The 25,164-nt window shown below is 48.9% G+C and overlaps 1 protein-coding gene across 4 annotated transcripts in view; it reads left to right on the plus strand.

Moving 5' to 3' along the window:
* The window catches only part of NDRG4 (NDRG family member 4), a 77,851-nt gene that overhangs the window by 29,991 nt on the left and 22,696 nt on the right, over positions 1-25,164 (plus strand). For 3 of the 4 annotated variants that reach the window (XM_069087621.1, XM_069087619.1, XM_069087620.1), the window contains exons 2-3: positions 5,645-5,736; positions 15,275-15,319. In XM_069087621.1, coding sequence (XP_068943722.1) covers positions 5,668-5,736; positions 15,275-15,319 — 114 coding nt within the window. In that variant the 5' untranslated portion in view covers positions 5,645-5,667. The remainder of the gene's footprint in view (positions 1-5,644; positions 5,737-15,274; positions 15,320-25,164) is intronic. The other variant, XM_069087622.1, reaches the window with a different exon arrangement.

Raw genomic sequence — 25,164 nt, forward strand, 5'->3', positions numbered from 1 at the left:
TTCTGAACTCTAATGTCATTTATAATGTCAATTATTGGTTATCTCTTGCTTCATTTCTTTACAGCCATCCTTGTAGTCCTTGAGGCCAAGCCTATTTTTTTTCTCTGAGGATTTGCTTATAATTCTTATGGAGTTACTCTGGGTCTGCCTCTTGGACTTCTCTTTCCCACAGCATTATTTGTCATTTTCTTCTGTTTACTCATATTAGCTTCAGTTCCTGATTTGAGACTTTGGGGCAGGGCCAGGCTCTGCCCCTTCTCATGTTCTAGGATGGGGTGGGAAGCCCTGTTTGGTCCTGTCCCCTCTGTAGTCAGGATGCCCTTGCTACTACATGTCTGGGTGTGGGTGATTGGGATTAGCCCTGCCCATCCCCTTTTCTGCCATAATTTCTGGCTTCCCATGCTGGCCTCAGCCTGTCTCTGTTCCCTTCTTTTACATTCCCCAGTCAGGAGTTTGGTTACAGATTCTGCTGTAGCTCTGAAAGACCCCAAGTGGATCTTGGAGATCATGCTGGTCTCTAACTTACTAGAAGCATCATGTTCCCCAACCCTCAACCCCTTCCCCAACACTTAGGTGCCCAGCTGCTGCACTGACCTTATCTTGTACTCTGGTTCTGAATTCGGGCCTCTTGGGATACCCTGGGGTATGTCTACATTGCCTGGCCTTATTTGTGACCTATGAGGGCTGGCTAGGCCCCTGATTCCCACTTCTAACAGGCCAGAGCCAAAATCCTGTTTGCTTTCATCTCACCCTTGGCTGTCTCCCTCTGTACCAGATGGAAGATCCTACTTGTACCTGACATGGGTCGTCTCAACCCCTCCTCTATCTCTTTGCTGGGATGTTGGTCAGGAGGACTGATCTCCTGTGTAATTGTCCCATAGCCATGTCTATAGAAATTTGTGGAGCTATCATCTTGTAAAGACTAAAGTGCTGTACACATTCTCCTCTCTCTGGGGGTATCACTAATAAATGATTGGTGTTTTTACAGTACTTTAAGGTTTACAAAACTTTCTTTCACCCAATAGCCTGGTAGAGTAAGGTTATGTCAGCAAGTTCCATTAGTGTGGGGGCCCTTTCACCAATATAGATCACTCATCCATAATTTATAAACTGATTGGCTAATTGATTGATTGAAAGTCTTGAGTGAGTTGCCTAAAGGTCAATGGGGTTAAATTACTTGACCATGGTCATGAAGCTCATGTCAAAGGCAATTTTTGAACCAAAGTCCTCCTGACCCCTGGTCCAGCTCTCTCTCCACCACACTAAAGTTCCTTTTTAATAGAAATGCTTCGTTTTGTTCAAGGGAAGTTAGAATGCTTACATGTAAGCATTTACATGGCCCCTGCTATGTGCAAAGCACTGTGCTAAGCTCTATACAAATATTATCTCATCTGAGTCTCAACAACAACCTTGGGAGGAAGGTTTTACAGTGGAGGAGACTGAGGCAAGCAGAGGTTAAGTAACTTGCCCAAGGTCACACAGACAGTAAGTGTCTAAGGCTGAATTTGAACTCAAGTCTTCTGGATTCTAAGCCTAGTGCTCTATCCCAGCTGCCCCACCCAGTAGCCCCATGTTTTTCAGGTATTATTGTCAAAAAACATCTGGGCAGAAGCTTGGAAAGGTTTGAGTAACCTTCCCAAGAGCATAAAACTAATAAGTACCAGGATTCATGGGGTCATAGATCATGACTTTGAAATGACCCTAAATCATGTATTCTGGGGAGCTGTGTATCATGTTTGGCTCTTTTTTCCTTCAGCTGGTACATGGTGGGAGGGACAGATGAATTAAAAATGCTTATTAATTAGAAAAAATAAAATAATGAGCTTTAAAGAAATCCTAGAATCGAACCCTCTCATTTACAGAGGTAGAAAATAAGACTTAGGGGTGGCCAGGTAGCACAGCAAGTAAGAGCACCGGCTCCAGTGTCAGGATGACTTGGGGATCGAATTTGGGCTCAGATACTCAGCACCACACCCAGAAATAACTAGCTGTGTAACCTTGAGCAAGTTACTTAACCCCAATTGCTTTAAAAAAAAAAAAAGAAAGAAAGAAAATAAGACTCAGAAAAGTGATTTGCCAACCACTGCTCTAGTTCCAGCGGCAACATTTGAACCCAGGTTTGACTCCAATCATCATTCTCCCCCTCCCCCACCCACTATCCCCATTATGGTGGGAAAAAAATTGATAGGCTCACATTCCTTTTTTTTTTTCTTTTCAGAGGGCAAATGGGGTTTAAAGACTTGCCCAAGGTCACATGGCTAGTTTTTTGTGTTAAGTGTCTGAGGCCGGATTTGAACTCAGAACCTTCTGACTCCAGGGCTAGTGCTCTATTCACTGCACCACCTAGTTGCCCCTCCTTTTTTTTTAAGCCAGATTTCATAGATTCCCACATCTTCTGCTGGTTTGTCAAGTCAGCAAACATTTATTAAGTGCCTACTGAATGCAAGGCACCGTGCTAAGGGCTGGGTTTATTCTCTTCCATGGCTCCCTTGAGACTTCTGGATCAAGTTCTCTTTGTTCTGGCCAGGGCAAGAAGACTGGCTGGCATGGATGAGAGCTGTCTGCCTAGGAGAGAAGAGGCATTCGTGTGCCCACAGCTTAGTGTAACTACCCGCAAACAGAGGCCAGAAATGACAGCTCCCAATGAACAGCAAGTTAAAGACTGATCTCCAAGGTCCTTTCAGATCCTAAGGACTTTGGGCAGAGTCAGGTCCTTTCTCTGGGTCCAGTTTCCTTCTCTGTAGAATGAAAAGGTTAGCCCAGATGATTTGTGGTAGCTCTGTCTCTAAATCAATAGTGTTCTGATTCACTGTGGAGGCATGACCTTTCCCCAAAGGCTTGGTCAGCCCAGCCTGCCTCTGGTGTTGCTCAGCCCTTCCTTGGGCCCCAGCTGGGACTGAAAATGCAGATTCAGCCCAGTAAGTTCAGATGCCGCAGTTAGAACAATCTTTCCTGCCCGCTGATCCGGCTCTTCAGTGTATCTCCAGACTCTTTCCATGCACATAAGTCATCTCCGCTCACTATAAATCCAATAAGCCCCTTCGTTTCCTTCTTTCCCTTCTTAGGACATTTTTTTTTTAGTAAAGTCATTTCCGAATCAAGAGTCAAATCAGAAATGTGCCCTCCTGAGAGATCTCTGAATCATGAACTCTCCCTTGGAGTCCCACATCTCCCCTCAGAGCATTCCACCTATTTGGAAAGTAGGTTTGGGCCTGAATGGGCAGAGGCCCATTTCCAGTTCTATGGTCCATACCCTGCTGGCTTTTAGTAATTAAAAAAAAAAAACACCAGAAGTAAATGGACCGGCCTTGTCAGGCCTTTTCAGCCAGTCACTGAGGGTGACTGATGATTCATGAGAAGTAGTAAAAAATAGCAGTATGGCATTCACTTTGACCTCATGGAGAGAGTAAGGTCAGCCAGAGAAAGTAAAAATGAACATTCCCATGATCCTCTGCACCATCGGTGCCCCAAAGGAATCATTGAGCCCCATTCTAGCCAGAGGTGGAATATTAGAGAATTCTACCAGTGTTTGACCATTCAGTCATCAGACATTGCATTAATCTACTGGCCCCATGCTACCTAACCAGACTGCTACCAGAAAGTGCAAGGTGTTATTTTAAAAAAAGAGGGAGGAAAGAAGGAGGGAGGAAGGATGCCTGCCCTCTGTTAATTATTTCCTATTTATCCTCTATGTAGCTTGCTGATATATTTGTTTGTACATTGTCTCCCCTTTAGACTGTAAGCTCCTTGAGGGCAGGGACTGTCTTTTGCCTCTTGTTTTATTTTGTGCTTCCCTCTTGTTCTCCTTCCCTCCTCCTCGCCTTTGCCCCTGCTCCCTTCTCCTGGAATGTCTTCTCCCCTGTCCTCTGGGCCACTCTGACGATCCTCATTCCTTCACACCCCGGCTGCGGTGTCCACCTTTCTTTCTTCAGCCTTCCCTGACTGGTTCTGACTAGCTCCCAACACCTGTAATCAGGTGTAGCAGCAAGCACCCCAAGCGTCCTCAGGGTTTGCAGCTACCACAGGTTCTTGGATCTGCTTTGTTAGAGGAAAGCAACTCAAAATGGGTTAACAAGCTTACTTTAATCAGTCAGACATATATCGTTTACCTTGTTCAGGAGAAAAGGTCAGTACCCTGAACCTCAAAGTATACAGGCATAATTATCAAGACAGAAACATCAAGTAGACAGATTTCCAAACTGTCCAACCATTACATCCATACCCAGTCAACATCTGGGTTTCCACATTCTGGGTTTTTCAAAGCCGGGGGACTCTCAACAACGGCTTCCCAGAATTCAGATCAAATCACAGAACACTTCTCAAAGTGAGTCCCAAAAACAAAGCTACACATCAGGGCTTATATAGCTTTCTCCTGGCTCAGAGAATGTAACAACCTTATTGACTCACTGGCCAATCAAGAAGTATCTACTGAAAAACAAGCTTCCCCCACCCCAGGCTTCAGGTGCACATTAGCCTAGGGGCAGGGAAGATCTTTAAAATTTACATTCTTATTATATCAGGGCACACACTTAAACATTAACTATTCTCTTTCTCTGCTCTGTCTAATTGGGTTCATCTCATCTCTCTACGTGCATAATTCCTTCATTGAGTGCCGGTGATGGCTTTGCACTTCTCCTATATGATCCCCAACCCCAGCCCTTGGTACCACATAGTAAATATTCAGTAAATGCCTATTTGTAGACTCTAGAGCCTTCCCACAACCCTTGATATTGACTCTGGGTAGCAAGACTGTCCCAGTTTTTTAAATTTCTACTTGAACCAATGCATTTAGCACAATGCCTGGCCCATAGTATGTAGGTAATAAATGTTTATTGACTGGCTGCCTGAATCTATAAACCATCCTGCTGCCTTTTTCCCTCCTCTTCTCTGCATCACAGGCTGACCCAGGGCTCTGAGCCCAGAGAGGATCATGAGCTGGGCCAGGCCTGGCTAGAGAACTTTAGCTAGAGATTATGCTGGAGCATTTAGGTGCCAACCGGCTTAGGACACATGTAGTTTTTTTTGATACAGGCTCTGTATGCTGTCTTGTCACTTAAGTAAAACAAAGTCCAGAATGCCCATCCTAGTGTCTTGGAGGAGGGGTAGAAGGGTGAGAACCAGGATAAGCCCCAGAGATTCGGGGAAGGGGTAAAGATTATGGATGAGGTGTGGCAGATCTGTGAGCCCAAGAAAGAAAGGGTTCAGGAAGGTGTCCAGGAGCCCCCCGGGGGGGAGGGGGAAAGGGGCATAGAAAAACCTTTCCTGGTCCCTTAGCCACAGGAACTTTCTTCTCTAAGGAAATCTTCATCTCCTGTTGTCTCCTCCATTGGAAGGCAGACTCTTTGAGGGCAGGAACTGGTTTTGCTTTTTCTTTGTCTGGCACAGTGCTTTGCATGCAGTAGGTGCTTAGTAAATGTTTGTCAAGTGATGGAGAAAGTAATTAATGGTGAAAGCCCTAGGCCCTCAGGATCCCTGTTTCCTTGCTAACGAGCAGGTGCCTGGGGAAGCTGATTCTGGGTAAAGAAGCCTAAGGCCAAGGGTGGTCCCTTCCTTGAGCTCAGTTTTTCTGAACCCAAGGGCTCAGTTTTTCTCCGGCTGGAACTTCCCTGTTCCCTAACCAAGACGTTTCTCTTTCCCCTGTCAGGGCTGCTGCTTCAGGAGGTGACCATGGCTGGGCTCCATGAGCTGCGATTCACTGAAGAGAAGCCGCTGCTCAGAGGGCAAGACACTGAGTTGGTGAGTTCCTCGGAGGGGCCACCACTCAGCCCCAGCCGGCTTCCCCACCTCCCCTGGGTCTGGCTCCCGAGCAGCACTAGTGACATCGTGTGTCCAGAGAAAGAAATTGCAGCTCCCCTTCACCCGCTCAGTTAAGGAAAGAAGGAAGACAGGTCTCATGCCCTTCTCTGTCCCCTCCACGGCCCTCCACGTTCCCCTTTCAAAAATTGTCTTTACCCAAGTACCCCTAAAGCCCTCCTTTCGAGAAGGAAAGTGACCCAATAATTCATTCATGCTAAGTTAGACAGTCGTTTGCCAGGCCTGGGCCTTAACTTCTGTACCCACAAAATGAGGGAACTGGTTAGACTCCTGAGCCTCATTTTAAAAAGCAGTCATACATTTTCGTTTTCGACATTCACTTCCATCAGCTTTTGAGTCTTCCATTTGCTCCCCTTCCCTCCCCTGTCCCCACACCAAGGTGGCGTGCCGCCTCTATTTATACATTCATATTAAACATTAGTCTTGTTGTAAAGACATATTAGAACCAATGGGAGGAAGCACGAGGAAGAAGGAACAAAACAAAACAATAAAAGGAAGAAAGAGAGCCAATGGTGTGTTTTGATCTGTATTCAGACTCCAACGTTCTTTGTCTGTATGTGGACAGCATTTTCTGTCGTGAAACTTTTGGAGTTGTTGGAGTTTAGAACCTTGCATTGCTGGAGAAGAGCCAAGTCTATGAAAGTTGGTCATTACACCATGTAGCTGTTACATTGTTACACCGTGTACAGCGACAGCTGGTTCTGCGCACTTCACTCAGCATCAGTTCATATAAATCTGTCCAGGTTTTTCTTATAGCACAGTGTATTCCATTACATTTTTATCCTTGTTCAGCCGTTCCCCAATTGGTGGATATCCCCTCAATTACCAGTTCTTGGCCACCACAAAAAGAGCTGCTGTAAATATTTTTGTGCGTGTGGGTTCTTTCCCCGTTTTTATGATCTCTTTGGGATACAGACCTAGAAGTGGTATTGCTGGGTAGAAGGGTATGCACAGTTTTAGAGCCCTTAGGGCATGGTTCTAGATTGCTCTCCAAAATGGTTGGATCAGTTCACAACTCCACCAACAATTCATTAGTGTTCTGATTTTCCTATATCTTCTCCAACATTTATCATTTCCCTGTTTTGTCCTGTTAGCCAGTCTGACAGGTGTGATATCTGTGCCTCATTTTTTTGCATATATGAGGTAGTGAGCACCAGAGGCAAGATTTGAACCAGTTTTTCTGATTCTAGAGCTAAGGTTCTTCCCACTATCCTCATCTCCAAAGCCCCTCCACAGCTTTAACATCCTGTGGGTCTTTGTTACTTAATGTGTTACAACACATTAAAGATTTTGGTGGTGTTTTTTTTCAAAAGACACCTGGAGAGACATTGTTTAATGTGTAGAATGATTGAACCTCAGAAGAAATGGGAGAAGTCAGCTGGTCCAGCCCTAGTCTGAAGCCTGAAGCCCCTCTTACATTCTCTCAGGATAGGACCTAGAGTTGTGGAGTTATTGTCATTCAGTCGTTTCAGTCATATCTGACCCCAAAGATACGGGAGTGCTTTGCCATTTCCTTCTCCAGCTCATTTTACAGATGAGGAAACTGAGGCAACCAGAGTAAAACAACTTGCCAAGGGTCAGCTAGTCTGAGGCCAGATTTGAATTCAGGTCTTCCTGACTCCAGGCCCAGCGTTCTATCCACTGAGCCAGTTTAAATCCTTACTGAGATAGCCACAAGTTGTGTGACCCTGGGTGACACTTAATTTCTCTGTGTCTTAGTTTCCTCATCTGAGTTAAGCCTCCTCAGTTCCTTTGGTGGCCCTTTTCTGGCCTAACTTTTTAGTTGCTCACCATCCTGGATGCTCTCTCACCAACAGGCTCCAGCTTATCAAAAGCCCCTTAGCTAAGACTCGACTGGGACATTCACACCTCTCATGGTCAGGGCTTAGAACATAGAACCCAAAGGAATGAATCCCAGATGAAGGATTTGGACCCTGATTCGTGGTCCAGTCTGAGGAGGTCTGAGGAGCCAGAGACTTTTTTTTTTTTGGTTTAAGGTCCCCCGCCAACCTCCCTATTCTGCCTCTTGGAAGACTAGCTTGGCTTTGGGGCAAATCAGTGTTGGGCTTACCTTGAGCCTGGAGTTTCTACAGGGAACATAATTATGTATGAGGAATCAAAAAGAGAGTGTGTTTGGAAGGCAAAGCAGTCAGATGCCAGGAATTCAAACAGGAGGTGAAATGAAAACCCCAATTCAGTTGCTAATGGTCAGTATTGCCTAGCTCAGGGGTGGAGAACCTGCGGCCTCAAGGACACATGTGGCCCTATGGGCCTCAAGTGCGGCCCTTTGACTGAATCCAAACTTCAGTGTATTTGTTCTGTAAAACCCAAGCTGCACCCAAGGACCTAGAAGGCCACTGGTGGCTCCACCCATTAGGTAAATATATAATGGGCTCCTTTGTTAAAGGAATCCTAAATCTTGGATTAGCCCATAGTTTGTCCTTTCCTGATGTGGCTGGCGTGCCTTTCTTTGGTCTTGACAGCACCGCTGACTGTATTGGCCTTAAATCTCTAGTTTCCCATTTATCCTGGGTTCTGTCATTGGTGCTCTGGGGCAGAAGGCCGGGTGACATCTTTGCTTTACCCTCCTTGTGACCTCCATAGCTTTGGTCCCCTGCTGGATCAAAGACAGCTGTGCCCAGCCTGACGATGGCTTCACCAAGGTCAATGGCAGTCCCCCTGCTGCATTGTCTCAGACCAAATATCGTGCCCTCCCCTATCATTTGCCTGCCCTTGAGCCAGGCTTGCTGGACAACGGACCCTTTCCCTCATTTCTCTTTGGCTCCCTCTTTTGTTGTAAAGTTTGGGGTCCCGTGCATGCATCATTGGGCCAGTCGCCCCCATCAGCCAATCTCTGTAATGCAATCCTCACAAGCATTTTTGTAGCCCATATTTAAGAGCCTAGCACTTGGGTCCTTTCATTCCTGGGGCTCACCCTCTTCCCTTTCTGCTGGACTGAGAAGCTGGTGGGGGCTTGGAACCATGACTGCTTTCCCCCAAGCTTAGTTATTTTCCATTCCTCCTCCCTCTAGTGGCCTTCAGTATAACATTCAGGAGTGAGCCCATGTGATCTAGAAAGGCTTTCTCTAAGAACCGAAATCTGTTTCTTGAGCAGTTAAAATCCTCCTGCCCAACCTTGGAGATCTCTTGGTCCAATCCCCTCATATTCCACAGGAGTAAACTTGGGCTGAAAAAGAGCATGATTTGCCCGAGGTCACATAGTAAATTAGTGGCAAATTAAGGACTAGAGCTAGGGTGTTCTGGATCTTAAGCCAGGAACTGTTTAACTGCCCCAAAGGGCTAATTTTCCTCCACGTTCTTGAGTTTGCCTTCCCATAGTGTGGCATTGTAGGAAATGAACCAGAGTCTTGATTCATTTCTTGCCTGTCTCAATTTTATTTCAACAAACCTGGGAGATCTCCTCCTATTACCTAAAACCTTTTATTATAATTCTTACTTGACAGGGGGAGGGGAGTTGATGCCATAATAAGTCATTTGCTGACTTGTCATCAGTTAAACCATTTTTCTTGCTTGTCTGTCCCCTCCTTTCCAGACTTTAGTTCTCTCCCTTTCCATGGCCCTCTCTCAACTGTCTTCATCTCTCTTCCTTTATGTTCCCCTGAATGTGTTCCTACCAGCATGGTCTAGTAGACAGAATGCTGGGCTTGGAGTAAGGAAAACCTGGGTTGCAATCCTGCCTCCAATGCTTACTAGCTGTGTGACCCTGGACATGTCACTTTAACCTTTGTCTTGGGTCCCTGCCAGCTCTTAAATCTCTGATCCATCTTAAATGCTCAGTTCCCTTAAATTAGTTATTATTTCTATTATTTCTTTTTTATTTTTTGTGTTTTTTTTTCTTTTCTTTTCTGGCAAGGTGATAAGGATTAAGTGATTTGCCCAGGGTCACACAGCTAATAAGTGTCAAGTGTCTGAGGCGGCATTTGAACTCAGATCCTCCTGACTCCAGGATCTGCCCGTGTATGTGTATGTGTGTGTGTGTGTGTGTGTGTGTGTGTGTATGTGTGTGTGTTTTCCCTAGCATCTTCCTCCAATCCCAAATATCCCCAAAAGGGGCATCTCTTCACCTCTTGGTTGCTCTTCTAATTAGCATTCTTCTCCACATTGGGCTATTTCTGGATTAGATCAAACCCCCTGCCTCTGTTTGTCTCCTCCCGTCCTTCAGAGTTCATGGTGAACCTTCACATCTGATGAAAAAGAATTGTGTCTCGCTTCTTTGATATTCCACGATAGCAACCCTTTCTGGTAAATGGATCTCACCAGCTTGACTCACTTATTCTCCCTTCTTTATAGGATATTTCTTCTTACCATTCCTTGAATGTGCTTGGTGAATGTGCTAACGGTTGGGGAACCATGAAATCTTTCTCGATACTTGCTATGTTGAGAGGTCTACAGTTTCATTGGTGTGGAGATTGCATTCCTTCCACCGACCCAGACCTCCACATTTCCTGATCTTAGAGTATGAGATCATCAGTCATAGAACTGAGACCTGGAAGGAACCCTGTTCAGGCCACCATGACCTCTTCATTTTACAGAAGAGGAAACTGAGACCAGAGCATGGAAATGATGATTCCCAAGGTCATATAATTAGTAATTAGCAGACCCAAGGTCTGAACTCAGGTCTTGACTCCAGGGTCCTTGCCACTAGACCATGCTGCCAGGTTTTTCTGGCCTAATCTGCCTCCAGATGTGGGCTGGAAACTGATGTAGCTTGGTAAGACCTACCAGGATTTTTTCTTAAAAGGTATTTCCTCTTGGGTACCAATAGCATCCTGGAATGCTTCAGTGGCACATGGCCTCTGAAAAACCAGGATCATGTCCATGCCAGAGTAAGGGAGCAGAGGACATTTATGAAGGGTGTCTAGTCTCTTCATCCAAAAATAGACAAACTTCTCGACATTGGGATATGTCATTCAATCCCTACCTTTCATCAATACCTTCTTGCATAAAAGCTCCAAATGGGCTAGCCTTGGATCTTGGAACCAAGAGGGACCTTGGAAAGAATCTAGTCCAATTCCTTCACTTAACAAGTGAAAAAAACAGAACTAGAGATAGCAAGGGATTTACCAGAGGCCACATATGGGGTTTAATTGGCGGCTGAGCTGGGACTAGAGCCCAGGTCTCCTGCCCCCCTAGTCTAGGGCTCCTACCACACCCCATTATTTTGCTGCTCTTTGAGTCCTGTTACTCTTCTAACACAGTGATAGCCCATTCATATGACTCAGCACCACCATGAGGTGCAGGAGGCATGCAAAAAAATAATGATGTGGGAAAAGACATTGAGATTTTAATGACTGCCAGCTCAATGAGTCAGCAGAGGAACATGGCGGCCAACAATGCCGACAGACTCTTAGACTACATTAAGAGGGACACAGTGTCCAGAAGGATAAAGGGAACAGTCAGTCAGCAAGGATTTATAAATTGCCTACTCTGTGCCAGGCGGCCCTGTGTATACAGGCCCCCTGTGGTCATGGTCAGACCACACCTGGAATTTTGTGCTCAATCTGGGAACAGTATTTTAGGAAGAAAGCATTGAGGAGAGGGAGATGAAGTGACTGTCACCCCGGGGACGAGCGCCCCTCACAAGAGAACGTCCGACTCTTAGGGAAGCTCTGGGGGAGGAGGTGGCACAGATGGTGAGGAGCCTCCTTCTGTCAGCGTCCAGGGGGACTGGCCTCAGAGTCTGTTAGGTAAGGAGTCACTCAGAGGCTCTGAGATTCTGTTACTTGGTGATGTCACAGAAAGAACACTAGATTGCGAGTCAAAGGGCCTGGGTTCAAATCCTACTTAAGTACCATTAGACAATTCACTTCCCTCAGGTGGTGTTAGTCCAGATAATGTCCAAACCCCTCCCCCCCTCTCTCTCTCCTCTCTTTACCCTCTCTTTGTACTCTTCCCCCTCTTCCTCTTCTTCATCTCTCTTCTTTTTTTCTGTCCCCTCCTCTCATTATCCATCCTCTCTCTCCCCTCTTCCTCCTCTCTCCATTCTTCAGCTTTCTCCCCCTTCTCTGTCTCAGTTTCTTTCTTCCTCTCAGTTTTTCCTCTTTGAGACCCCTCCAGTTCCTTGGTCATCTTAGTTGACCTGTGATGGTCCCCCTTAGTCTGCCTTTGGCCATCACTGTCCTCTGCTTAGAGGCCATGCCCAGCTGCACTGTGTGGGCAGGATTCTTCATCCTAACCATGCTGTTGTTTGCATTCTCGTGCCTAAAGTTTCTAGATTTTCGACTTTGCTCCCCTTTCCCTGGTCTAGTGGATCAAAGGGAACCTAGCCAGGTGCTGGTCACATTCCGGGATTATGCTAAAGTGCTGTGAGCCACCTACCCCCTCCTTCCCACCCTAAGCCAAACGCTGCATTCTCCTTTCTCAGGTGGAGAAACCTCTTAGGTCAGTCCTCTAATTTTACAAATCAGGAAATGATGGTGCTTGGATGGTTGTTGTTTAGTGTGCATGATGACCCAGGTCCCTGGTAAGAGAAGGCAGGATGTCTCTGGGTTGTCTTGGATGATGGACTTGTCCTTAACTAACAGAATCCTCCTGCCCTCATCTGAGTAAAGAGCTTGATACCAGTGTGGAGGATTATGGTATCCCACAAAGAGACCTTAGGGACCATCCAAGCCAACCCCCCCATTTTACAGATAAGGAAACTGAGGCCCAGGGAGGTTAAGTGACCCCTCCAGGGTCACACAGCTAGTATGTGTTTGAGATAGTATCAAAGCTGGGTCTTTGTGACTGCTGATAGTGCTGGCCATGGTCAGGGCTGCTTCTGGGGTGACACTGAAGTCATCAGCTGTCACCACCATAGTTCCTTTGGGCCCTGGGGTGTTGGGGGATGAGGGCACTGCTGGGTCAGGAAGCAAGGGGGCAGAGAACCTCCCTCCTGACAGCTAAGGCTCTCAGTCCATCTCCCCCCTTCAGAGTCCAAGGCCTGCCAGCCTGCCAGCATCTTGCAGAGGTTACAGAGCAGCACACAGTCAGCCAGCAAACATAAATTAAGCACTTACTATGTGCCATGCCCTGTGCAGAATGTTAGATATACAAAGAAAATATGAAAATAGTCCCTGGCCTCACACTGTAGTGGGGGAGAAGGCATGTAAAGAACTAGGTCAATACCAGAGACCTATAGAGTATATGGAAGGTAAGCTCAGAGGGGAAAACCCTAGCGACTGGGGAGGGAGCAGGCTGAGATGCGCTTTGGGCAGAGTCTTAAAGTGAGCCAGGAAAGCCATTAGGGAGAGGTGACGATAGAGAGCATCTCAGGCAGGGACACAGACTTTGCAAAGGCACAGAGTCAGGAAGTAGAGCACTGGCCTTAGAATCAGGAAAACCTGAGAAGCCTCCAATGCTTCCTAGCTGTGTGACCTTGGACAAGTCCCTTAACTTCTCAGCCTCAGTTTCCTCATCTGTAAAATGGGGATAATAAAAGCACCTACATCCCAAGTCGGTAGTGGGGACCAAACGAGATCACTGTAAAATGCTTTGTAGACCTTAGAATGCTATGGAAATGCTAAAAAAAAATAATAGCATCCCTGTCAAGTGATCCTCCCACCTCTCTGCCTGAGGGATCTCTAAGGAGAAGGACCCTGCCACAGTCCATCTAGACAGCCCATTCCACTTTGGACCTGCTCAGACGGTTAAGAAGTATCTCATCAAGCCTAAATGCAGTGTCCAATCTTTGCTGTGGCCTAGGTCAGGGCAAGATTGATCCCTCTTCCTCAGGGCAGCCTTCAAAGACACCTATTATGCCCCCCCACCCCTGAATCTTCTCTAGGATAAACACACCCCTCTTCCTTCAGCCAGTCCTCAGGTGACATGCATTCAAGGCCTCTTACCATATCTTGGACTCCTCTGAACTCCCTCTAGCCCAGCAGCATGTTTCTTAAGCTGGGGTACCCCAAAGTGAGCGCAGTGGGCTCTGATGAGGGCAAAGGACAGTGGAGTTCTCACCTTCCTCCCCTTGGAAGCTCTGCAAGGCTTAGCACAGCCTGACATCCACTAAGGTCCCCCAGCCCTTTTCAGACCCCGTCTCCCCGGTACCATCAAGTGAAGGCGATTTTGTTTTTGTACCCAAGTGCCAGGCTTGACATCTCTCCCTCCTAGAGTTCCACATTAGGTTTCCCTCTGTTCCAGTGGCCCGTTGACCTTCCCTCCGTACCTAACTCTCATCCAGGGTGTTAGCCATCCCTCCTAGCTGGGGGTCACCCTGTCAGCCTGGAAGGGATGTTAATGGAAGCAGCTGGTCCTCAGCCCCCTATTCCTGGAGATCCCAGAAGAGCCACTGTCTCTGTCCCTCACAGTCTGGGTCTGGCTGTGGTGCTCTGCCATCCCTGGCCCTTAGGCTCCATGCCCACCTTCACCCAGTGTCCCTTCCCTGCTCCCCTCCCCAGGGTTTCCACTGTCCCAGGTGCTGAATCCTTTGTATAAGATCTCCCATTTCTAGAGTTTTCCAGGGAGGCTGGTTCCAGCCCAGAGCATATCCCAGTGCAGGCCCCCAAGGCCAGAATGAAGGTTCCTAGAATGTCTAGAGTCATGTACTCACCAAGGTTTACAGAGAGCTTTGCCTACATGGTTTTCTACCCCTGGCCGGATGGCAGAGGCCTCTCCCCTGGAGTTAGCTCCAATGTGGGCTTTCAGGGCCATGGCTGTCTAGTCCTCCCTCCTAACGATTCTCCATTCTTCCTTTCCTCTCAAATCTATTCAAGAAACACGTTTTTCTGATGTGACTTACAGGGTGTCCAGGCTAGGTCCTGACCTCTCTCCTCCCCAACCTAGCCCCGGAGCCAAATGTCTACTTCTAGAGGGGAAACTGAGGAAGGAAAGGAAGGACACTATTGATAATAATGAGGAGGATAGCTCGCCTCGATGTGGCACCAGATGTATGTCACCTCCTCTGATCCTTACAATGACCCTGGGAGGGAAGTGCTATTATTATCCCCATTTCACAGATGAGGAAATTGAGGCAAACAGAGGTGAAAGGATTTGCCCAGGGTCACCCAGCTAGTGAGTCTAGATCCGAATTCAAGTCTTCCTAATTTCTGTGAGGGCCCCAGAGTCCCCAGAAGGCAGCGGGAAAGGAGCGCCCTCTGAGTTAGCTTGCCTGAGTTAGCACCCAGCCTGGGAAAACGGATGGAATTGGCCCCTTTAATCCAGAAAGATAGGTTCCTATAGATAGCATCTGTGTGGTGCTTTAAGGCTTGCTGAGAGCTTAATATAGGTTAACTCACATGATCTTCCCAACAGCTTTGTAAGGTAGATGCCAGTATCATCCCCATTTTATAGATGAGGAAACTGAGGCTGGTGGAGGGATTCACCTCGGGGCACATTGCAGGACTTGATCTCCTGTGCCACCTCGCATCTTCTGAGAATCACCCTAAGTTTAAGGAAAGGGACCCACCCCCTTTGGGTGACCCTTCATGTCCTTCTCTTCTGTTTGTTGTCTCTCCAGGAGAACTCTGATGCCTTCCTCTCAGCTGTGGACACGGACTGGAAGGTAGGTCCACCCAGAGCGGGGCTCTTAACATCTTTCTCATCCCAGCTTCCCGAGGTTGGTGGGGCAGCCTAGACTTCCCAAACAAAGCCTGGCAATGTCAAGGGGAGGGGAAGTAGCCGGACCCTGTCCACAGAGGAGGGCTACGGCCTTCCTGAGGACACCGCCCACTGTGGGCTTGGGGTTGAAGGGATGGGGAGGGGGGGGCTCCCAGCTAAGCTTCCCGGATTGGGAGGTAGTTCATCCTTTCTGGCCCTCTCCTCTGTAGGAGGAGTGGGGAAGATGCCCTTGTTGGCTTGCTAGGCCATTAGTCTTTCTCAGACAGGGAAGGGCAGGAGGAGGCAAGGAGAGAGGGGTGTGGATGCCTCTGGTGGAGGGGAGAGGGACCGCTCACTGAGAGGTGGGGCAGCCCTGCTGTCATCTGAATCAGCATTTTCCACCAATGAAAACCAGGCTGACTTTCAGAAATAGCTGCCGTTTCTATGGCAGCTGTTGTCTTGGCAACCCTGGCCTCCTTAATTTGATGACAGATTATCTGCTAACCCTGAAAAGGTTTAGGGGTTTTCCCCCCTCCTTCAAAATATGATTCTTCCCTCCTCCCTAGTCTTGTTCTCCACTGGACAGTGATGACCTCCAGTCAGGGGTACACCCATGAACCATCTCTGGGCCCCTGAACATTTGCTCTGCTCTTGCCCAGCCTCTGTCCATGAAGGAGGCCTGCAGTCTTCCTAGTGACCTAGTGACCTTCCCTGCTCCAGTGACCCTGCCCACCGTGGGCATGAGAGGTTCCCAGCTTGGGGTGCTCTGACCCTAACTGCCAGAGGAATCCTTAAATTAGAATGAGGCTCATCCTGGGATCTTCCATCCAAAAGATGCCAAGGGGAGAGAAACACCCAAATACCACCACCCCAAAGGGTTAAGCAAGTCCAGATTTGGATAAGGGAAAGGGGAGGGAGAGGAGGGAGCCATATACCTTGGCATTTTCTTCCCAGCCTTGTGGATTAGCACTGGCATGATTTCACACACCTAGGTCAGACCTGCAAGTCCTTGATTTGGCACTGAGCTTGTCCCAGGGATTTACAGTGGGGGTGTGGTCCCTAGGGGAGCGGGGACTGTCAGACACCTGTGCTCCTGGAGGACCGGTGAGCCCTGTAATCAAGATGACAAGCTATCTCAGGATTTGATGGCTTAAAAGATTACGGACCTCATCATGTGCTCATGATATATCAAGGCTGGTGGGGAGGGTGCAGATCCACAGACTCTTAGAACAGCATGAACCCCTTAGTTTACAGATCAGGAAACTGAGGCCCAGATAAAGAGGGACTTGGCCAAAATGACCCCAGAAGTAAGTGGGGCTCCATATAACATCTTCTGACCCCTAGCCCACCCCCCTGCCTCCCTTGTTCTGATCTTTTCAGCCCATTCTAAACAAACACAGATTGATTACAGGGCATCAGCAGCAAGGTTCAGACATTTCCTAGCTCTGTGACCTTGGGCTAGTCATTTAACCACTCCCTGCAAAATGGGGAAAATGTCAGCATCCGCTCCCTGAGCTGTTGGGAAGATGAAATGAGATAACATTTGTACGGTATTTTGCACACTTTAAGGCCAAGCCTAGACATGCATATATAAGTGTCACAGAGAGGGGTATGGGAAATCAGAGGAAAGGGAATGGACTGGGTAGGCATACTGAGGGGTTGGGTGTGGGGGGCTGCTATGTCACAGAGTAGAATGTTGGACCAGGAGTCAGGAAATCCTAACTGAATCCTGCCTCAGACACTTACTAGCTATGTGACCTTGGGGAAGTCACTTAACTTCTGTTTGCCCCAGTTTCCTCATCTAGAAAATGGGAATGATACTAGCACTTACCTCTCAGGGTTGATACCAGGATCAAATGAGATACTGTTTACTATGCTTTGCAAACCTTAAGCTGACATATAAACGTTTTTATAACCAAAGGGGAAATTGGAAATTAGATAATGTTAAAAAAAAACTAGTGGTAGCAACAAGAGAATGGGGTGGGCAGCAGGGGTGGGGAGAGGGGGAGACTTGGTCAGATATCAGGAAAAGATGGCACAGAGGCCGGATAGATAAGTAGCACTTGAAGGAGAGCACTGATGCTGTACTTAAGGCATGTGAGAGATGGTTCAGGTATATACTAGGAAAGTATGTCCTTGGTAAAAAGGAAAGGAAGACAGTGGCTTCTGAAGAAGGTTGGGTTAGTGAGGAATCAATGACCAGTCATTCAGCAGCCACGTGCCAGGCACTGGGTTGGGTGCCAGAGATACCAGTACAAAAGTGAGAAAGCCCCTGGCCTCGGGGGGCTTACATTCAGAAAAGGGACCGCCAAACTCTGGCCTCCCTCCCACCACCCCAGCTTGGAAGCTTGGGTCCCACGAAGGATGCATTTGGTACAAACACTGCTGATTCCACCAGCTAAGCACAGCCCACCTGCCTACAGGGCTCGGGTGTTTAAAAGGCTCTGGCTCTGAGCCCAACCTGGCATGAACATTCTGACTAAGAAGATGCATTATTGAAGCATTTGGAGAAAGATCCTTCCTGCCAGCTCAGCACTCTAAACCCCGTCATTCCTGATGCTCTCCTTCCCCATATGCCCTGACCACGTGTCTTCTCCAAACACCGAAAGCAGGATGAGAAAGGTTCTTAGTTTGAGGTCACCGTGGCCCAGAGGAGCCCCTGAGGCTTCGTGGGAGCATAGGAATGGTGTTTTCTAAAGCAATGAGTCTGGGGTGCCTGAAAGTCTTCCAGGTGGTCTAAAGGAAATGCAGACTAACTCATGATCAGTATTTTAATGCACCTTCCTATAGAGTTCAATCTGTCCTGAAATAACACGAAAGGAAACTTGGGTGGGGGAACCAGACACAAGAGTAGCTGGTTGCCTGGGAACTTTGTTCCCCAGAGACAAGGGGGAGCAAACAGTGCTTCTGAGAGCTGGTTCTGAGGACTTGAAGGGGTCTGGATTTTTTAAGGCTTATTACAGTGATGCAAACACCAGTTCAATGCTGTAGATTTCTAAGGTAGATGGATGGAATGAGTGTAGCAGTTCATCCTGGGATGCTTGAAGCTTAATTGGTGGATTCATGAGCTGCCATCTTGGAGGTGAAAAGGGCTTTTGGCTGTGCCCTTGAGGTCACAAGGAGCAAAGGGCCTGCTTTCTTGTGGTTCAACAGTAAGGTGACCAAGAGGGCCCTTTTCCATCACTGGTTGGAGAATTAGTTGGGGGGGTGGGGCAGTGCTCCTTCTAACACTAAGTTGAATCTACTATGTGAAAATCAATTATAGATTGAAGGGACCCCAGATGAGAAAACTGAGGCCTGGAGAGTTTTAAGTACTTGCCTAAGGAGCAGACTTTGGAGTTAATTCTCCATCTTTTGACTCCAAATCTAAGGCTCTTTTTCCAACCCTGAGGAAGACTTGTGTTTTGTCTTTCATTCTGAAAAAGGACCATGGCATCAGAGAAATGATGACATGACTTGCAGTTGACTTTGATTTGAGTGAGGGAGGTCTGTACAAGGTCACTAGCCTCACTTACTCCTCCAGAGCCATCTGGGTCCAGTGACCAGATACTCATCAGAACGACTGGAGATGGCTCTGGGGGAGACACACATACACATGCACACGCACACATGCACACACACATGCACACCAAAAGCAATTTTCTGACAGTCTGGGAGATAGAGATGGTAGTTGGTTTTCTGCCCCTGGAGCCACTAAAAGCTTGGGGCCATGTTCCCTGTTCTACCAAACTGTGGACTCCCTGTCCTCAGGGAGGAGGGATGCCATGGCCCAAAGACCTCCTCCCCAGCCTGCTCGATTATCTAGGGTCCAAGGGCCCGGACCTGGGCCAGTGTCAGAGGAGGGTAGGACAAGCATGAGGACACAGCTCTGACCCAGGGACCCGTCCAGAACAGGTGCCCTGCAGCCAGAGGAGCCCAGGGCACGCATGGGCTTTGGCAAGGTGAGTCATGTCAGCATGACGATGGAATGGCTCTTCACTTCCACCCAGTGACATCAAGCCAGACAGTGGGCTGATTCTGAGTCTTCTTCTGCATCTCTGACTGGGCTTTGTACGAATAACTCCTGACCGAAGGTAGAAAATGAGGGCTCAGCAATTAATCCATTCTGCCTTCTGAGCTCGAGTGCCTTTGGCCCATCGCCATGGTCCAGTTCAGAAAAGGGAGAACCAAAGCAGTGGGGGGTGGCCACGACCTCAGTGGCAGAGCTGGGCCAACGCTTCACCTTCCCCAGGAAAGACTCAGCATCCCCCAGCTCCTTCCACTGTCATAGAGACCAGGAGTCACAGATGACATGGCGCCCAGCAGCAAGAGCCCTGCCCTTCCGTGTCCAGCCTCCCCACTCTAGCCGGCCCTTGTCCCCTCGAGATTGGGGGCCTCTGGCCCAGAAACGAGGGTCTCCAGGGGGACCTGGAAGCCAATAACTAGTATCGCTTACCCAGCCTCAGGATTGAGGCCAAGGGGCCTCACCACCTCTCCTTTCTTCATCTCAGAGAGATCAGACGTGGTACTGAACCAAATGACCCAGCCCTAGGGACTGGGGGAGTGGAAGCACCAAACCGCCAGACCCTAAAGTCAGGAATTAATGAGGGATACTAGAGTGTCGTCCATCCCATCCCGCTTACCCCTGACTGGTGGCCACATTCTCTGAAATATCTTAAGTGCTGCCTTGTAGGGCTTTCAGCCCCTCGTGGGCATCTTTATGGTGTGTGGCAGAAAATCACTGGCCTGGAGACCAGGGGTCTGGGCTTCTAATTCTGGGTCTTCCTCTACCTAGGTGACTGTGGGGAGGTTACTTCTTTCTGGGCCTCAGTTTCCTAATCTTTTAAATGAGGGTAGGATGGTATAATGAGAAAAGCTGCCACATTGGGAGTCATAAAATCCGGGTTCTAATCCTACTTACTGTCTGTGTGATAATGGACAAGTCATCTGAGCCTCTATTTACTCATCTGTACCCCATGAAGAGGCAGGTGGGTGCTGCAGCAGATAGAGCCTGGAGTCAGGAAGACCCGAGTTCAAATACGACCTCAGACACTAGTTGTGTGACCCTGGGCAAGTCACTTCACCCTGTTTGCCTCAGTTTCCTCATTTGTAAAATGAGCTGGAGAAGGACATGGCAAACTGCTCCAGCATCTCTGCCAAGAAAACCCCAGATGGGGTCACCAAGAGTAGGACATGTCTGAAAAACGACCGAGCAATAAACAAAACCTCTATGAACATGATCTCTAAGGCCCCTCCCAGCTCTTCCCTCTTGAGGGGACCAGATCAGACAATCTCTAAGCTCCCTTCCAACCCTGGAGTGTGGACATGTCTGATCCTGACCTGCCAACTCAAAAGGAAATCATCTGAAGTCAAGAGTTTTTACCCTGGAGTCCGATGAGCCTCGAGATTTTAGCGTCAATCAAACATTTAGACCTAAAAACCAAAAATGTCATCAGCTGTGAGAATCTGGCAATGAGAAGAAGGTTTGCTAAGGAAATTAGCCTGGAAAGGAGCGCAGGGGTCATGCTTGGGCTGCCCTGGAGAAGTGCTTGTGTCGTGGGGCTGCCCTCTGGTCAGCCAGTCATCACCCATTTAGGCAGCACCTACTGTGTGCCTAACACCCACTGTGCTAAGCACCAGGGATACAGAGAAAGGGAAGAGACAGACCCTGTCCTCAAGGGGCTTACATTTTTATGGGGGAGACAATAAGCCAGCAACTGTACAAATAAACCACAGACAGGATAAATTGGAGAGAATCCACAGAGGGAAGACTAGCCCTGTGCCTGGAAGGTGATCACCTTAGGGCTAATCCAGCCTTGGGAGAGGTGCTATTATTATCCCTACTTTACAGATGAGGAAACTGAGGCTGGAGTGACTGACCCATGGTCACACAGCTAGTAACTGTCTGAGGCTGGATTCAATCTCAGGTCTTCCTGACTCCAAGCCTAGCTTTCTGTCTGCTCTGACACCTAAGCTGAGACCCAGCAGCTCTTGCCTGTATTTGATGGTGGCAGGCAGGGGGCAGGAAGTGGAAAGGCAGTATTTATCCTCCTGGTTCCGTGTTCATGGTTGTTTAGAGGAGCAGCAAACAGATTAAAGAGTGAGAGTGTTGGGTGTGCATGTGTGTGGTGTGCGGATGTCCCCAGTGCTGAGGGACATGATAAAGGGACCTTAAAGGTCTTCCAGTCCAACCCGTTCATCTTCCAGAGGAAGAAACTGAGGCCCAAAATGGGGACTCAGTCTGCCTGAGGCCATCAGGTGGTAAGATGCTCGGGCGAGATCCAAACCCAGGTCCTGGGCTCTGAGTCAGGCCTTTCCCAGATGCCTTGCCTTCCAGTTAGCTCTTCAAATTCCTGCTTTGCGCTCCTAGCATGACCTCAGAGGAAGCAGTGGTGGGAATGAGAACCAGATCTACAGCCAAATCCTTCCTAGCTTTGTGACCCTGAACGAGTCACCGAATCCCTGTCTGACTCAGTCTCCCCAACTATAAAATAGGGGTGATAATAGCACCTACCTCCTAGGTGTCATGGGGAAGATCCGATGCTTAGGCGCGGTGCCTGGCCCACAGTAGGTGTTTCATAAATGTTAACTCCCTTCCTTTCTCTACTCCAGGGGGATCTCCATCAGGAACCTTTCGCCATGGTCTAAACCGGGGCAGTCCCAGGTGTTATCACAACCTGCAACTTAGCATTTGTGTGGGGCTCCATTTTTAAAAGCTCCCTCCGTTCTGGAATCCCCTGGGGTTGCCCTGGGGGGATGAGGATATTTCGGCAGCCTGGGCTGCTAGAGCCAACATCTAGAATTCAGGCTGATTTGGCTCCCTGGCAGCAGGTGCTAAATAACAGCTGTCCTTGTTTCCAGGACCCCGCCAGTCGGCTTAGTTTCATTGTAGCGTGCCCATTTTACAAGTGGACAAACTGAGGCCTGACGTGGGAAAGTCTCCTGCCTAGGGTCACACAGCCAGGGTCCGAACTGGGGTCTCTCCGGAGTTCGGGTTGTTTCCTTTCTGCTATACTGCATTTCCGGCCTTGGTCCTGGGGAGCATGTCCTTGCAGGCTGGGGCATCCGAGCAGCCTCAGATCTAGGTTGGGGTGGGGCAGGCGTAGCAGAGTTTTCTGTAAGTGTTGGTCAGGTGGGCGTGGGTGCCGGGGGCAGCCTGCGCTTTGGGGAAACCCTGACCTCTCAGATCCAGGAGGCGGCAGGGGGAGGAAAAGAGGCCGGGGAGGGAGAAAGTGGACCCTGCAGTTCTTCCTTCTACCTGGCACCTGTCTGTTGTGCCAACCCTTCCTAGTTCAGAAAAGCAGAAGACAGGAAAGGGTCTGGATTCTCCCCAAAGTTGAGCAAGCAGCCTGCGCGCCCCACCCCAGCTGCCCCTGCTCAACACCATGCCCTTCTGAAATGGCGGGGGGGGGGGGGGGAGCCTTAGGCGCCTCGGAACTGAGTCCTGGTGGCTGGCCGCTGGGAGATCTGCATTCCCTGCGGGAGGAGCCGTCCAGACGTCAGCAGACGCACTTGGGTGGATGGCTACCGCCGAGCTTGTCTGCAGCCCGGAATGGGAAGAGGAGATTGGCAGCTGAGAACCTGGGAGCCAATGCTGCAGAGCAGTCAGGTGGAGGGGAGGGCGGCGCCTCTCCAGGGATGAGCACTGGCCAGGGCTGGGCCTCTTCTCTCCTCCCCTTCCTCCCTCCGCATCTGCCTCTTCACCCTGCTCCCGGTCCCTTCCCTCTCTCCCCTGCACATATTAAATCCCCCTCGTGCTTCAGCATCCCCTCACCTAGCCCTTGGGTGTCTAGGAATCATCCTTAATGCTCTTAAGCGATTAATTGGGCGTCTTCAGGGCTCCTCACCCCACCCTCCCCAAGACCCCTGGGTCTCCTGATAGAAGAGAAAAGAGGGTGAGAACCAGAGCCAGAGATTGACCCAGCACCACCCATCCCAGATGCACCGAATGGCAGGGCTGGAAAGTGCCCCAGAAATCTCCATCTCCGGGTCCTTAGCCTTGTCTGGGTCACGGACCCCTTAGATTGGTGAAGCCCATGTAGGCTGCTTCTGCTCAGAATCATGCTTTTAAATGCATAAAGTAAAAGGCAGGGGAGTACAAAGGAAGTCGATTCTTTTGAATTATATGATCAAAATGTTTCTTTTAAAGAAGTTCACGGCTGCCAGGTAAAAAAAACCCATATCTTGTCCAACCTCCTTATTTTACAGGTCAATAAGCATCTATTAATAGAAATTCCTACATGCCAGGCACCGCTGTAAAGGCTAGAGATAGAAAGAAAGGAAAAAGGGCCGTCCCTGCCCTCTAACGACCTCGTGTTCTAATAGGGAGACAGCATGTGAATAACCATGTGTGTGTACAAGAGACAGACAGCGTAAATGGAACAAAAAAGGAAACTGAGTCACAGAAACCAGGAGTCTTACAGCCACATTGTGAGCCGGATTCCCAGACTTGCTGCCTATCTAAGGAAAGCCCAGATCCCTGGAAAATGAGCTCAGGGGGCTAAAAGCTAGAGTCCATCTAATCTAACCCTCTCCCCCCATTTTATAGATGAGAAAACTGAGGCCACACAGGTGATGGAGGATGGAGCCCCATATCCTTTTGTTTAAAATCTGTCCTCTTCTTCAGGACCCGCTTTTCCAGGAAACCTTCCTTGATCTCCCCCTTCCCTCCTTTGAGCCCTCAGGGGGTGACTGTTCTAGTTGAAAGTTCCTCCCTCTTATTCTAGGTTTCCTCTCTGTGATCTGTCAAGAAGGCCAAAGGAGAAAGGGCGATTGTTTTCTTCTCCCCTGCCCCATTCTTGGAATTGCCAGATCCTTTCCTTGAGCCTGGGCCTCCTTCACCCACCTTGTGCCAGAACAGGGACAGAGGGAGGTTTCCAGTTGTCTCGGCCTTTCATTTGGAATGGCAAGAATGCCTATGCCCAGAGTTGGGGGCTGAGAGAGGCAGCTGCAGCAGCAGCCACACCAGCCGTGCCCAGCCTGTGGCCAGTAGAACAGCCTTCTCTCCCCCCCCCCCCCCATCTCCGTTCCAGTTTCTGATAAATTCGGGAAGACTGCCGATCCTGCCCCCTCCCAAGTGGGAGCCTGAGATACAGGTGTGGCCGCGCCCTTTCTGTGGTCCCTGCCTCACACGGAGATGGAGACTTTGAAATCCTCCCTCTTTTCAGGAAGCCTTCCTGGTCCTTCTCTCTTCACACCTCTCTGTTTGACCCTCTCTGATGATCTGTCTCATCATCACTGAGGCACAGATCGTCTCCTTCCCACCATGGAGGTTCCTTACAGCAGCAGGGGCTCCTGTAAGAGAGATATACCTCATCTTTGTCCCCTCAGTTTATCGCAGACGTCTTTCTATGTAGTCTGCGCTTAGTAATCGTTTGGAGAATTTGAGGTGATTCCGGGGTGGCCTTTCTGATGCAGAGACGCCCATCTCGTGGGGTCTGCAGGATACTCCAGTTTCTGGGGAGGCAGAAGCCGGCCAGCTCTGAGGCTGCCTTGGGCACGGGAGGGAGTTAGCCCTTGGTCCAGACGGACTTATTATTCAAGGCCTCAGATGCAGAGCGGCTCTCCTCTGCTGCCCTGTGGGCATTGGACTGGCTCTCTCTAGGCGCCCTGGCTTGCCTGCGCTGCTTTCTACGTGCGATATGTCTGTGTCTGGTGAATAGAGAATCAGTGAGCACATGTATGTCTGTTTGCGTCGATGCCCTGGGGATGGCTGAGTGGGTTCATATGTGTTGTGGGAGGAAGAAAGATGGAGGAGGAAGAAAACATCAGTAATGATTATGGTGTTTTTTGCCTTTTTATTTTTTTTAACGAAAAGGAAAAAAAAAAAAA

The sequence above is a fragment of the Petaurus breviceps genome, unplaced genomic scaffold (genome assembly GCF_028583685.1).
Source record: "Petaurus breviceps papuanus isolate PSGF00001 unplaced genomic scaffold, PetGlider_PUasm1.0 182, whole genome shotgun sequence".
Lineage (NCBI taxonomy): Eukaryota > Metazoa > Chordata > Mammalia > Diprotodontia > Petauridae > Petaurus > Petaurus breviceps.